Below are 15,400 nucleotides of genomic sequence, written 5' to 3'. Positions count from 1 at the left end.
ATATATATATATATTGTATACTTTTATAAATATTTATATAATTTTATTTTCGAGTATTTTTGACGCATTTATTAATAGAATTGATAGATCTTTTATTCGCAGCAAAACATATCTTTATATTTCTACGAAATATAATTATATTGCCTGTGATACTTGATAAAAGTAATAGAATATTCTATTTCTTAGATATATGTGTATATGTATATACATGATATGTGTATATATACATACATATATATATATTTTAAATGTATTACAATAAGTAAAAACTATTGTTGAAGACATTGAGGAAATTGCTTAATTCTATTCATGCGGATGCATCTACCACGCGACTACGAAAGTGCACGTTGCTTGTCGCAAACGGCGACGGAGGAATTTTCCCGAGATCTTCCTGCGAAATGCACTTACTAGCTCATTCATATTTTATGGCTAGAGTGAGATCGGAGGTCTTCTCCGCTGCGCGTTTATTCGTCTGTACTGACGGATATCACCCACCGTTCTTCAATGCACGGCAAATGGTCAGAAGCAGGAAATAGAGAGAGAGAGAGAGAGAGAGAGAGAGAGAGAGAGAGAGTGGCAGATCCCAGGAGCATTTTCGACCCAAGATGCATACGAACAACTTTAGGGATGTAGTACAAATGTAAGCCACCTGCAGACTAAATATTTCACAAATATTCAGTGAAAATGGCGTGCCAGCCATTGCTTATCTTTTGGGACAAGAAGAGATTTATTTTCTGTCGCGTTTAACTTGCCTGTCGAAAAAATCAAGCCTCTCAGTAGAATGTTTTTGTCTGTATGATAGCTTTTTTTTTTTATAATCGACAGAAATTTTTTTAATAATCGATCGTAGTTAAATCGAACATAGATAGAAATAAAGATTCAAAAATAAGTTATACTATTTGTTTTTTAAATTTGTTACTGAAGGTTAAATTTGCAAATTGTTGAAAATAAAAACAGATTGCTAACTAGGACAAATGTTGCGGTTATTCAGTTGATTCTTTTGCAATGAGTATTTCGTGTCACGTTTCAATGATGCTTTAACAGCATTCTGTAGATTCGCATCTTATTCCACGTACAGAACGTAAGGTAGGAAATCCCGGATTCTGGTAGGCAGTTCCGCGAACGTGCACGATTAAAAATTCATAGAAAATCTTCGAGTCGGTACAATTTTATGGAATCTTGGATTTACCCGGCTTCCGGAGAAGTTTGATTGCATTAGTCCGATTGTATATCGATATGAGAATCGTTTAAAACTTTCGTGATCGCCCAGAAATCGTCTCGATAAAAAATATATATGAATTATTCAAAAAAGAAATATTTGTTATATTTTTTCCATATCTTAAAAATAAGCAATATTCCATTATTGCCTCTTTTATTGCGAAGACATTTTTTTTTTTTTTTTTATGAAATCTTAAAAACGCAACAAATTCACTATTTTCTTCATTCAAGTAAGTATTATTGCCGCATTGAAAGGATTAAAGTACAATCGCATGTAACTTTCTCGTGGGTTACAGTTGAAATTTATAATTATTAATGCACGTGAGAGGGAAAACATTAACCGTGACGGATCCCCTTTTGTTCCTAAAAAGCCCGCTGCTTTTAACGGCCGAAGCCACTTTGGTTCTGCCATTCGGGAAAATACCAAACGACGTGCTTTCCAGACGTTCGCCGAAAGCCGCAGCATGCTTTCACGGAGGACGAGGAAAGATCAGGAGAGGGAGGGATATGCAACTGCAGTTAGAACAGAGCACTTCCGTCGACGCGCGGAATTTACATCGCTCGCATATTCGCAACTCGTCGTCGGTAGTTTTCGCAGTCGAACCGGAACGTCGCGACAAGACGAGTACGACTCGTTTTACGTTGGCGATAGCGTGTAAAGTGGAATATCGATAGGATGCATTTCGATGGCAATCATTTTTCAGGAAAATAAACGAGAATATGAATCTCTGATTATTTTTCCATCAATGTAAAATAAATTGTTGATATTTTTAATATTACAAAAGCGAATTGGACACTACATTATAATGTTATCGCGATTTTACTGACGTTTTAATTAAAATGTCAGTAAAATCATGAAGAGAAAATCTTTATTAGCAAAGGAAAAATTATAAAATTTTTTTATAAATTTTTAAGACAGAGATTAAATTAGATTAAATTTTTGCGAGAAATACCTCGGGGAATTTCACTTAATTACATACTCTTTGGATTACTTGCAACTAAAAAAGGAAAATCATGACTGTACAGCTAGCATCCGCGATTTTTATGCAAAGTTGTATTTTCGTAATACTTGAAGAAAATATGCAAACGGCTGTCACGACACCTTCTTTATTTCTCAGAGATTTTTAATTCAAAATCTGCATAATTAATTTTTGTTTTTAACAAATACAAACTGCGCTTCCTTTTCGTCGTCAAACAAATTAATTAATAATAATAAAATAAATTTATCAAAACCTAAATATCTCGTTATGCGCGCTTAAAATTTAATAATATCTTCAAATTATTCTTTATTATCAAGAAATCGTCAACAAATAACGTGATAACTTATGGTCCGCGTTCAATATCGACACGACGTCAACAAGGTGGAAGGATTTCGAGACGAAAGTTCCTGCCAAGTTTCCTCGCCAATATACGGTCCTCTACTTAGTGACTGACTTCGATACTCCCAAGTATCGACTGCAATTGGCCGAACAAATTTGTGCGCCATTCGAGCGATTCGACCTGCTTCTGACACATAAACTATTTATGTTCGCAGATCCCCTCGCTTCATCCCTCCACTCTCGTCCACGCCTCCCAAGAGCCTCCCCTATTTCTGCCCTCTATTGTCTTAGGTACTTCTTATTTCCCTCGAGGGTAACGCTTTTGACACACTGGGAAATTTCATGGGGAAGTTTTATGAATTTCTACTGCTAAATCTGCCGCAAGGCACGAAAAGACGAATTGCGAAATGAGAGAGGAATCCAAAATGAAATAAGCAACGTATTACCGAGAGGATCCACCAATTTATAATCTTAGCATCTCCTTCTAATAAAAACTAGATCTTAATTTTTTTAGACGGTATAGCTGAAACGAATATTTTCCTACATAACGTGCGATGAAACAAATATCAAAATATTGTTAAATTTTCATTTTGTAAATTTAACAACACGCGTGTACGTTTGGTTCGTTGCGTTCGCAATTTGACCACGGATTTTCCATCATTTTTCACTCACAACATGTATGCGTGTGAAAAACCAGACTCGAAATCTCTGTTATCGACAGGTCAAATTTTTAATATCGTGATCTGGTTCTTTGTAAATTTCAAACTACAAAAATAATTGCGTTAGTTTAATTTTCATACACGCGCTCAGATGATTCAATAAATTTTGAGTATATAAATAAATATTGAAATACTTTAAACGAGAAAAAATACTATCAAAGCAATTTTAAAATTTTTGAAAAGAGTAAAACTTTTCGGATAAAGATATTAGCATAAATATATATCGCAAACTCTTAAACAAACATAGGTCTTTTCTATTTTAAAGAAAATTTTAGTAATACTTTTTTACGACATACATATTTTCAACTCCACAAAATTGTCTTGGATTTCTTTAAATTGATCTATAATACCTGGTTTTATTTCTGTTTTCCTTCCCGGCCATTCTATTTCGTTTAATTTCTTTTTCTGATCTTTTTCTTACACCATCACTCCTTACAAGTGGTGGTGACACTGCAAAAGTAGCGAGACCAGTGGAAGCCATTTCCGTGGCGGTGCCATAATTTACGTAACTGCATAATTCCTCTTGTTTCCACTTATGCAATAGGAACAACGGCTACGCGAGACTCGTAAAGATAAAAAATTGTCACCAAGCTCCCGAGATTGCCGCGCGTCCACGGTTGTATTTCACTTTTACAGACTCTCTTCGTGCGGCTAACCCGCGCGATTCTCTCTTCTTTCCTGTCCTCGTCCCTATCGTTCTCCCTTCGCGTCGCGAACGAAGTTCTCCTCCGCGAAATTCGACCGGCTTTAACACGGCACCGATTAAGATCTAAAGAGCCCCCTCGACGTGTTTCCATTTCCTCCGAAGGAAATTTCCGCGAGTACCGCGAGTACTCTCCTCCCCTCGCCCCTCCCCCCACCTCCTCTCTCCTTAAACATTATCCACGTATACAGCTAGCTTAAATCAGACAACCACTCCCCCGGCTGTTTGCCGAACGGCATCAACAGCGAAATCGTGTAACATGGTAATCGCGTTGCGCGGCACGTATCCATTGTACTAAGGGAAATGACGATGCCAGATTACCTTCGGGGACGATTCGCACAATAGCCATGCCGCGCGATGCAGCGTATTTCTCGGCCGGATTCAGGCAGACGATCGCCGGAATAAAGTATTCCGATCGAGCCGGCAAACTGCGTTCCAATAATGATCCCACCGATCGTGGTTTTATTTAAAAAATTACAACCTCGTCTACCGCGCGGAGGCAACACACGGTTTGAAGGTTGATCGTTTCGATGCTTGTAGAATGGATAAAGGAAAAAGTTTAATAGGAACTCGTGGAATGGGGGCGTCGCGATTGCAGCTAGATAGCGAGTTTTCGATTATATCGATAACTATAAAGAAACAAAAAATTTTACAACATGTTATTATGCCCTATATCTAGTTGAAGAGAAAAATAATAGCGACTGTTCATCTGAAAAATCGATAAAATCTTTTATTTTAATTTGGCATCTCTTTTCAGTCAATAAATGCGCAATTTTTTTATAAAGCCTCAAAATAAACAGCGATCAGTTGTGTTTGAATTATTATTCTAAACTGAACTGAATGGATGCATTCAAATTCGAGAATAATCGAGTGATGGTGTCAAATTAATTATGTCGAATTAATTATATTGATCGTGAGAAGTTCTGGTAACCGCGAAGCAGTTACTGACTTCATTTATACCCAAGTCTCTAGAACTTCACGCGATTTCGATTATAATCCGTCGTAAACGAACAGTTTGAGCTCATCGGGCATCGATAACCGATGTAAACCTTATATCGATCCGAGTGTCGAAACATCTGGTCGAGCAAACGTTCAAAACTTTCATGCCTCGAACACGGACGGTCTCTGTCAAGGGGCAAACTCGACAGCGATACGTTTCGGAGCACGGTATAGTCCAGGGCCCCCTCCCCCCCCCCTCTCTCTCTCTCTCTCTCTATAACTCAGCTACAATTCGATGCAATCAATTCGGTTAGTTGGTTGGCTTAACTGTCCCGATATTCCGTCATCTGGGACAGTGTCGAGTCGACGTATCTGTTCGGAACAATCAAACTGGCGCGATTTAATCTACTAAATTTGTCGATGAAACTACCGCTCGTCGTATTCAAAGCTATAAATGATATTTTCTCGACATGGAATCGCGGACCCCCGAAAAAAATTTCGAAACAGTTTTCATTTATCATTGGCAAAAAAATATTTTAATCTTCGAATAATTCCTTTCCCGTGCACAGAACGTCGCGATGTACCGCATGATTTCTCTCTGATGAGAAATCTTCGACTAGAATGTCTCTCACTAATAAATAATGCGGAAGAGTCGGATATCTTACAATATTTCACTATCGAGTCGTATCTCATAAATATTCGAAACGCTCGCGAATATTCAAAACGACACGGCTCCTTGAATATTCAAGTATTCGAGAATTCGTCGTTCTCTCCTAGTTTCTACCGCGATACTTTCCGTTCCTTGACGATGAAAAAAAAAGGAATCGACCTAACTGCACACTCGGCTAACTGTGCCTCCGGTGAACCGAGAGAGAATCGAGACATTATAAATCTTCACATACCAAGTGAAACCAGTCGACACGCTACTAAAATCGTGAGAGGCGTTGCGCATTATCTGCGAAACTACGACAGATTTTACCGGCCTTCTCTTTCTCTTTCTCTCATGCGACCCATTTACGTCGCGTTCGTCTTATCTACACGTATCGACACGATTTCGAGTAAATAAGCCGACGTTCTGCTCGCCAGTGGAAAAGGAACCGGGCGTTTCCCGCTTCGAGTCACGGATTACAGAAAGCACGGAGGATCCGCTCGACCGTAAAAAAGCTCGCGATCAAGATGGATGGATGAAGTAGAATGTTTTCCAGAGAGTTTCCATTTGGAAATCTAGCGGAATAATTCAAACGTAACTTTTATGACGCGAAAAAAGTCATTTCGCAACAATACAAAGTACGAAAGCGCGATACACATGTCCAGGAAATTTTTTCCATGTTTTTAAAGAGAAAATATATTGGGAGCATTAATGTAAACCATAAACAATTAATTATCCACATTTAAATCCATATATCTTTCACATCATACATATTTATGTGATCGATAATTTTATATATTTATTTAGAAGCGCGTGACACACATATAACATAAAAATGAATACTTTGGCCAAGTGCGTTTCTTCGCGTGATATTCATGTAATTTGATAATAAAATTTGATATCTCACATGCCCTCGTGTAACAATTCAGAAATAATGTACTCTTTTTCCGCTCGGTTGCCATATTGCAACACCCGTCTCGCGATATAGGCCTTATATATGATCCCTCGCTTTTCTTTTATGCCTCGAACCGGTATCCGCATCATTTCTCACCTACATGTAATCAATAAACAGGTCTTGAAACACTCGCTGAAAATTCCCGGCGATATCCCAAGAACTAAAGTTTCAAAAGAGAAGCCGTCACACAGATCCCCTTGCCTCGATGCCATAAAAGAACGTACCTTTCATTTTAACGAGCAATCCTCCGAACTCTTTGATGTGTACATTAAGCTTTCTCAACATTACTTTAAAATCATTATTTGACTCTCACGTTACGATGGAAAGCTCTTATTGTAGAATACACTCTTTCATAACTAGTAGTCGTCGTTGCCTGGTATATTTATGTTTTGCAATGTCTTAATTATCTCGGAATGAAATTCTTCTAACAAAAGAATTATCGTCTTCTTTTTGTCACTCAACTCCAAGATATTTTCATCTTACAATCGTTTTATTACAATAGAAATAGAAAGATAATTTTTAAACATTTTTTCTTCTCGTATAAAGATATTAAGAGAAACACACTCGTGCGCTATAATATCAAAGCCTTGCTCGTCTAGTGAGCAATGAAGCAGTCGTGTGTACGGAAGCCGCCTTTTACAAGAAAAGTACCAGGATCCGATACCTGGATCGTTTCATCCCGCTCTCTTTCAGTCCATTCCCCTCGACCAGAACTGGTAATCGTTCGAACTTTTGTAAAAGAAAAACGCGGTTATCATGACTCACGTCGCAATAGTGTAAAAAATATGCAATGTCAAACAAAAATTGCGAGAGGCAAGAATTGCTTGAGAGAAAAGGAATTGCAAGGTTGAAAATACGCACAATTTTACGATCATTTAAAACGAAACATTGCAATTTGCAGAATCATTTTCCGGTTTGCAAAGATAAACGCAGCCTCGCGTAAAATAGATTTTTTTCATATATTAAGTACAGAGTCCATGGATAAAATCTCATTTGTAGAAATTTATTTAGTTATTTTCTAAAATTCGACCAACATCTTCCCATATCTTTAAAGGAATCTCTTTAAACACGTACGCAAATTTTTTCACACTTTTTTGTTCCAACATCAAAAGAACGATTATCCGCAACTGTGCGAGCGGTGAAAAAGAGATGTGTATCATCGAATGAGCGTCAAAAGAGAAGAATGCCTGTGAAGATGTAGAAAATGAACACCTTGAAACCAAATAAAATCTTAAAATTGGAACTGCTGCACGCCTTTGTTGATTATACTGAGCATTTTTAAATTTGCATTTTACATGAGAGACTGCCGAAAATTGGAAATGGTGCGAATGCATGCTCAACCATGCGAAGAACGAGGCAAATACCGCTGACGCGTTAAATTACATTTCATCTGTAGTATTCAAAATTAACTTGACGTAACGCGTAACATGAAAAATACATACGATCATGAGTTTGATCAAATTGAAACGAGTTTGCATAATTTTTTCCGACTCCGCAATTAGAACCGCGGTTGTAATTATTATATTTCACTTGTACAATAAATAAATTCATCGCAAAAATAAATTAAAAAATTTTAACTTTTTATTCTTCTTTAATAGCTTTGAACTAGCACGATTGCGCATAAATGTAGAAAATCTTCTTTGAAATAAAATCACAGCGATAATCGTGGCTGCTCTCTTTCTTACACACATTTATACTATTATTTTTTATATAATCGAATCAAGAGAAGAGGCTTTTTCGTTAACATCTAAAGGAGTGTCGCGATCGATATGCACTTAGGTTATTTGATTTTGAGTTGTCTATATCGTATGAAAGCGATTTAATCAGCCATCTACGACAGCGCTTTCGAAAGAAGATAGAAGACGACTATCGCGCTTCTCCATGATCTGCCACGTACGAGAAAGCGGAAAATAGCGTCTTCGGTATCACAAGGTATACCTCTTTTCCTCGGTTATATCCCGAAGCTACGTTTTCCAACCTTCTACGTGATTCTTTGTATCGATGCGACGTGTGCGCATCTTGCGACGTGAGCTTATAGGCGCGCACACGTTAGAGAGCGATCCGTCGAATACGATTCGCATCTCGCGTGCATGCGCACACGAAAAGTGGCCGATATCTACGGATCGTGTATGCTGCTCTCGCGCTAAAAGCACACTCAGTCACACCCTGATGCTCTCGCTTAATTGCTTCGGCAAAGCCCTTAGAGCGTAGACTAAAATCACGGAAAAGGAGCGAGGTATGGGAAGATCAGAGGCTCAAAGTAGGGCGAGTAATTCTTTTTGCGCTTTTGTCCTTCAATCTCGATTTGAATGCATTTAGGGACGAACAAACGCCCTTTTCGATAAATAATATGCAAAATAGGATTAAATAATATATAGTGTGATTTTTTTTACGTAGGGCACTTTATTGAATGCGGATAAAATTCCACTCTTCCATGTACGTTGCTGTTAAAGCACAACTTTACTTTCTTCTATGATTAATCGCTTCGTAGAGCTTCGATGGAATCGAATGGGATTGTAATAAACAGGATAAAAACTTCCATAAAAGTAAAAGAGAAGGAGAAAAGGATAAAATAGGAGAAAGAAAGGAAGGAAAGAGAGAGAGAGAGAGAGAGAGAGAGAGAGGGAGGGAGAGAGTAAGCGAAGCTGCAGAAGGGTGATTTATTATGCCGCACTATCCCAGACACTTCCGAGGACAATAGGTTAATATTTCGCAAAAAAAGGATAAAAGTTAGAAGAAATGGGTTATACGTGTGAGGAATAGTCGATATTTCTTTCGCGGGATCATTTCTCAGGGGCTTCGACGTAAGAGCATTAATCGCGCCGTCGAAATACTTGTCTCGCATCCGAGAGAGCCTTGCGCAGACGAGTATTAACTACTTATCACGGTCGACTTCGCGACGTTATCAATATTGCAGCCTTCCGCCTCCCTTAATTTCATCAAGTTCGCGCAGCGCCTTTTCGCGCATTATCGCGAAGCTCTTTAAAACTGCATTATCGTTTCCTCTCGGAGGGTCCACTCGGCCTTAAATCCCGAGATTCACGCGGACCATCTAGTAAGCGCTAAACTTTCAAACATACAGGTCCTTTATTAACTTTCCTGCTTTTTACTTCTTGTCCCTTATCCCTAGCCGCGGGCGCATTCTTACCCATCGGCAAACTTTAGCGAGCAACTACAAAAATCGATTTTCATTCTCGCCGAGATACAGATAAGACTTAATTCATTTTAATATAACCTGAACTCGGTTCTCTGAATTAATTCACTGCAATATTATATTGAAATATTATCGAAAGTATGCAAAATAGTCACCCGCGCGCGCTTCTTTTACAAATAAAAAGTAAAACAATTTATTGCAAGCAAAAAGGAGCCAGGAAGAAAAGATTATTTACTATTATATGTATATATGTACATACGCGCATTTCGCATAATCTTATGTAATATATTTTCTTTAGTAAAAATATAATATAAACAGAAAAAAAAGTGTCTCGATGGTCAATTGAATACGAAACTGCACAAAAGCTGCGGCCAATATACAGCGAGCCGTGTATGTCAATTTATGCGGAATCAAATTTTGCAATCCGAAGAAAAGCTGCGACAGTTTCCCGCAAGAGTTTCTGAATTAATTCGTCGCAGACAGATACCAAAAGAGCAAGGCGGATGTTCGCAAAGACGCAATATGGCAGTACAGCTGGCCAATAAGTTTCCGAAAGCGTTATGGGTTGGCCGGCCGCGCCCTTTTGAGGCCAGATGCGATAAGCTTGTTCTAGGAGTTCGCGTTTAAATAGTCGGTGGGGCGCCAACAGTTTCGCAAACTCAAGTTGGACGATAATACGGTAGTCGTAGATGTTGACGGTAAAGCGTGGCTGTGTTGTAGACGTGATAAGTTTTACCATCGAGAAAGAACAGGATTGACCGGCCATCCCGTCACCAACTTGAATCAATCAAAGCGAGAACGTTTCACGAGCATATCCGCGGGGCGAATAAACATGGATAGGGGCGCATTTTCGGTCCGACTTGCTTTCCTCTCCGACTCCGTTTAGATCACATATCGGAAAAACTTTCGACATTTCAAACTGCGCAATTTCCTATGCGAGCAAGACACGTCACCCGCTGATCCTTTGTCTCCGCGGAAGTGGTCCGCAATGGAATCTTGTCCGAGATTTAGCCAGTGCGCTTCGATCGAGCGAACCTCTCAAGTGGAAAATGCATCCCAGAAAGCGAAATTGGAACTGCGGAGATTGAAACCAGTATAATTTTGGAGAGTTCAATTTTGAATGCCCCCCACAGATTCGGAAAATGTACATAAGTTGATCGGAGTGATTGTGTGTAAGACTGAAGATATGATAACGGGCTATTTCTCAATAATATAGTCAATGACTGAAATCTTAATAATTGCTAGATAATTATTATAACACTTTTTTTTGTTTGAAATGATTTTAAAATTTTTTCGAAAGATTTATAGATAGACCATTATTATTAATGAAAGAGTTATTCATAAAAATTATAATATATATATATTTAGTATATTTTTCGCGCTGGTTCTCTGTGTAAAGAGAGAGAGAGAGAGAGAGAGAGAGAGAGAGAATCAAATTGAAATTTTATTTCTATTGAATAATATTATAAATTAAGAAAATTGATTTTGTGATTTACAATATTTCAGATCGAAGTATATTAACTTCGTCTCGGGATCAAAAATAAAAAAACTTAGACACAGAGATAAAAAGGGAATGAATAAACGTCTCGATCCCTTCTTCGGTTTTCGCTCCGAAAAATACCTGAGGGAGCAATGAATGGAAGAAGGTATCTATGATACGAATGGATACCTTTCAAAAGGACTCATGGGAGAATGAAGCTTATTCGTCATCCTGTCGACCGATAGGTCGCACCAACCACCATCATTGCGCCACCTTAACACACCTCGAGATCCTAGAGGGTAAACTCTTCGAATGACAGAAAAAATATGTATCATCATCCTCCAAAAGAAATAAATTTACTATTAATGTGCTGGGGGAGTAGCGAGCTCGTAGATTAGCCCAATAATGTCCCCTAAAAGAGACCCTCCCCTTTCTCTTCATCAATCAAATGTTTATGTATAAATATATTCTATGACTTGTGATTCCATTTCCTGATGCCTAAACGACATAAATTACAGTATTTTGCGCAAAAAGATACTCTATAAAAATACAATAAAATAAAGCATTCATTTTGCCAGAGTAAAAACAAAATTGCAAATAAAGTAATCGTAATTATTTTTCGTTCTGGTCACATTAGTTAATGAATTAAAATTTATTGTTTCTAGATAAAAAAGGAGGTAAATGAAATAAAAAGTCTGGTTAGATCGCAAACACATGAGATGCCTCTTCAGAAAATAAATTGCTTGAATAATGGAAAAGAATCGCTAAAGCCAGGCTTACGCATTTCCCTATCTCTCTCTCTCTCTCTCTCTCTCTCTCTCTCTCTCTCTCTCTCCCTTTCCCTTTCCCTCTCTCCTTTTCTCTCGTTCCTCTTTCGCTCCTTTTCATCAGAGTTTCTCCGGCCGACAAAACCACCCCATCGCATATCACTTGCATGTATCCAATCCCAACCGCACTTTTCTCTTTCGACGATTCTATGCAACGAGATTTTTCACGAGCTTTCTTTGATTCTTGAAAATTTGTTAAAGAGAAGTGCATTTTAATTTTCTCAAAAATATAGTATGATAAAGAAATCTCAAGAAGAGCCATCAGAAAAATGAAAATACTTATCGTTCAAGAATTTGACTACTGAATTTATAACGTTCAAGTATTTTATATTCTCTATTATTAATACTTCGTTAAATATGTTATTCAATCTGTTACAAGATTTACCCGTATACACATGTTGAAGTTTTCTTTATTTATCCGCCAACATCACGAGAATTCCGTATCGTCCCTTCGTACGTGAAGCATGTCCACAATGAAAACGAGACGGAAGTCACGTTAAGAATTCGTCACGACTTGCGAGAGAAAAAAAAAGAGCAGAAGCACAACTATGGCAAAGCTGTGGAGAATAAGAAAGCCGAGAAGGAATCTTTAGACGTTCAGTTTATCACGTTGCCCGTTTAACAAAGCATTCTCGTTTAACGGAGATAACGTTCTCCGTACAGGAAAGAATTCGTGCAACAACTTAGCTCCTAACAAGGATAACTCTTCCGTGTCAAAGCGTTTAATGCCAGAGAGTTTGAATTTTGATTTTAAAAAATACAAATATTATTATTAATAAAATACACGTATATTTAAAATTATATAAGGCTCTGACGCTAATATTTCATTTACAGTGATTTTATAATTTTGTAAATCTGTTTTTAATATAAAACTGCTTCAAAAAATCCCTGATTTAAAAAAATGTCCTAATAAATTAAATTATTAAAATCAGATTTAATTTTACTACAAAGCTATTTTATATAAAAATTTTTAAATATCGCATTATAATCTGCAATATAAATTACAATATATATTTCGACAAATCTTATATGATATTGTTATCTCTTAACCATATTGATTAATAGACACCAGAAAATCCGATATTTCGATTTCAACGGGCCACTGTCTCTCGCATTGGCATTCTTCTCGGGATTGCAGCTCCAGAAAGAATTCGTTCTAAACTTCAATCCTATCCGTGCAATAAGTGTCACTGACCTAACGTGCACAGACTATAAACTAGTCCATTCGCTTCACCACCAATGTAAAATTTAATTCGGAAAGTAACCCAGCAGATACATAACTAACCTTCTGTCAATCTGACCTTAATCTTAAGGAAGCCATAAACAAGGGAAAATAAATAAAGGAAGATTCTCTTGAATAGATCACTTGAAATTTATCAAGACTATAAAAAATAGTGAAAAGAAAAATTGATAAAATATTGCGTGACACTGTCATCGAGATGACACAATAGATCTCTACGAGCTGCTTTATATATATATATAAGAATATTCGAGAGATGATTCACTAAAAAAAATGTGTCTTTCGATGTGGAAACCGCGATATATCTCAAAGTATTTTAATCGGCAATGTCTCGATGTCATATCGCGAGAGCAAGAATTCACGAGTGTACAGAAACTATTTAACGTCGAAATGATTTTTCAGAGTGTCGTGTTGGAGATGAATCGACTTGGGATGATGGTGGACCTCTCCCACGTCTCGGTGCCAACAATGTTGGACGCCATGGCGACATCGAGAGCGCCGGTGATTTTCAGTCACAGCAGCGCTCACGCTCTTTGCAATTCCTCGCGAAATGTGCCTGACCACGCGCTGCAAACTTTGGTAAGTCCCTCGATAACGAAACTATATATATAGTTTTTTTTTCAGATTCAATAATTCTATATTTGTTTTTGCTCAATAAATATTGTATAATAATTTATATATTATACAAACCATAGATTTCGTAATTATATCATATAATTGTCACATACTAGAGTATATATGTTTTTTTCTACGGTTTATTCATAATTCAGAAATCGCATTAAACAAAATATAAATGTTTTGTTCGCAGGCGCAGACCGGTGGTATAGTTATGGTATCCTTTTATCCCCATTTTATCAGCTGTGGCGAAAAATCGACGCTCCAGGATGTAGCAGGTGAGCGATAAGAATTTCAATTTTAATTATTAATACATTTACATTTGCGCAAAAGTTAATATAGGAACTCGTAAAAACGGATATTATGTGTCAGTTTGTTTGCACAGCACAATGCGTTAATAAAATTTTCGAGAATGAAATCCAATTATCTGTAGGTATTATATATGCTTAAAGCGCATATTTGTTTACCGAAATGCACCATTGCACCTCGCAATTTTTTTAAATAAAACAACGTATGCAATACATTGTGACGTCTGATGGAATCGGCATTTATATTTCCGCGTTTGTATTCTTTTTGGAACGAGATAAATTGAATAAAATTGTCTTCATTAGCTTCTTTCTCTCTAATATAATCAATGTTACTTTGACGCGCTTTTATTCTGAGCAGGCGATGACAATCGCCCGCTTAGATATCTCACAGTAAAAGTTAATTGAGAAGATTATCGCACTTAGTTTTTTTTTTTTTTTCATGACTGATATGGTTTTCGCGATTAAGCCACAATTTTCAAAGTCACCGTTGACGTCACAAAGCGAACATCTCCGGAGCTCTCTCTGCTAAAGCGGCTAGATGAGCGTGCCAATTTCAAACAGATTGCTTATTTGCATTATTGTAGAGCGGCTTAAAGTTTCAAAGGCATTAACATTTGAAACCTCATCGCTAATACAAACGACTTTATCTATATGTGTGTGTATATATATATATATCTAACACAATTAGATATATAGGTTGCAGAAGCGAAATTTTAATCGAGAATATATGTAGCCATGATATATACTCTGAAATTAAATTGAAACGAAATATCATATTTCTCATTCAAAATGCGAGTCGATTTAAATTATTAATTTAAATAGCCAAATAAGGTAATTAGAAAAAAAGATAAAATTTCTTTCCATTTTAGTATAATAGTGTAACTTTTCCCGTGGCATTTCAAGTATGTCACGTTTGATAAAGTTAACTCCACACTTTCGAGCGAGATCGATTGCGAAGCCGAGGCCGTGGTGTACGTATGTGTGCGCAAAGCCGTAATCCAAAGTTCACACTTTGCGCGGCCAAACCGCGGTTCCGAATGCATCCTGCGAAAACCCAAACGTTTCTGCAGGCAAATGTGACAAAAAAAGTGAAACGTCCGTGACGTTTTCCCGCGGGAGCAGCCAATTCCGTTCCGTGGTATTGCCAAGCGGTGTCAGTTTTTGCACATGAATGCGGAAAGGCGAATTTTCAGATCTACAAGAAGGAAGGCGAGATCGACACAGGGCGTTTACCTACCATCTCTCTCTGTTAAATTAAATCCGAGAAAACGGCG

General features: G+C 37.4%; 1 protein-coding gene across 1 annotated transcript in view; it reads left to right on the top strand.

Moving 5' to 3' along the window:
* LOC126850965 (dipeptidase 1-like) overlaps positions 1 to 15,400 on the top strand; it is a gene marked incomplete at its 5' end in the record, with an annotated part of 133,372 nt that overhangs the window by 100,554 nt on the left and 17,418 nt on the right. Inside the window, 2 exons of the mRNA XM_050594456.1 lie at positions 13,606 to 13,782; positions 14,012 to 14,096. Coding sequence (XP_050450413.1) covers positions 13,606 to 13,782; positions 14,012 to 14,096 — 262 coding nt within the window. The remainder of the gene's footprint in view (positions 1 to 13,605; positions 13,783 to 14,011; positions 14,097 to 15,400) is intronic.

The sequence above is a fragment of the Cataglyphis hispanica genome, chromosome 7 (genome assembly GCF_021464435.1).
Source record: "Cataglyphis hispanica isolate Lineage 1 chromosome 7, ULB_Chis1_1.0, whole genome shotgun sequence".
Taxonomy (NCBI): Eukaryota; Metazoa; Arthropoda; class Insecta; order Hymenoptera; family Formicidae; genus Cataglyphis; species Cataglyphis hispanica.
The sequence above is the reverse complement of the archived record's forward strand: the minus strand, read 5'-3'. Positions and strand labels throughout refer to the sequence as shown.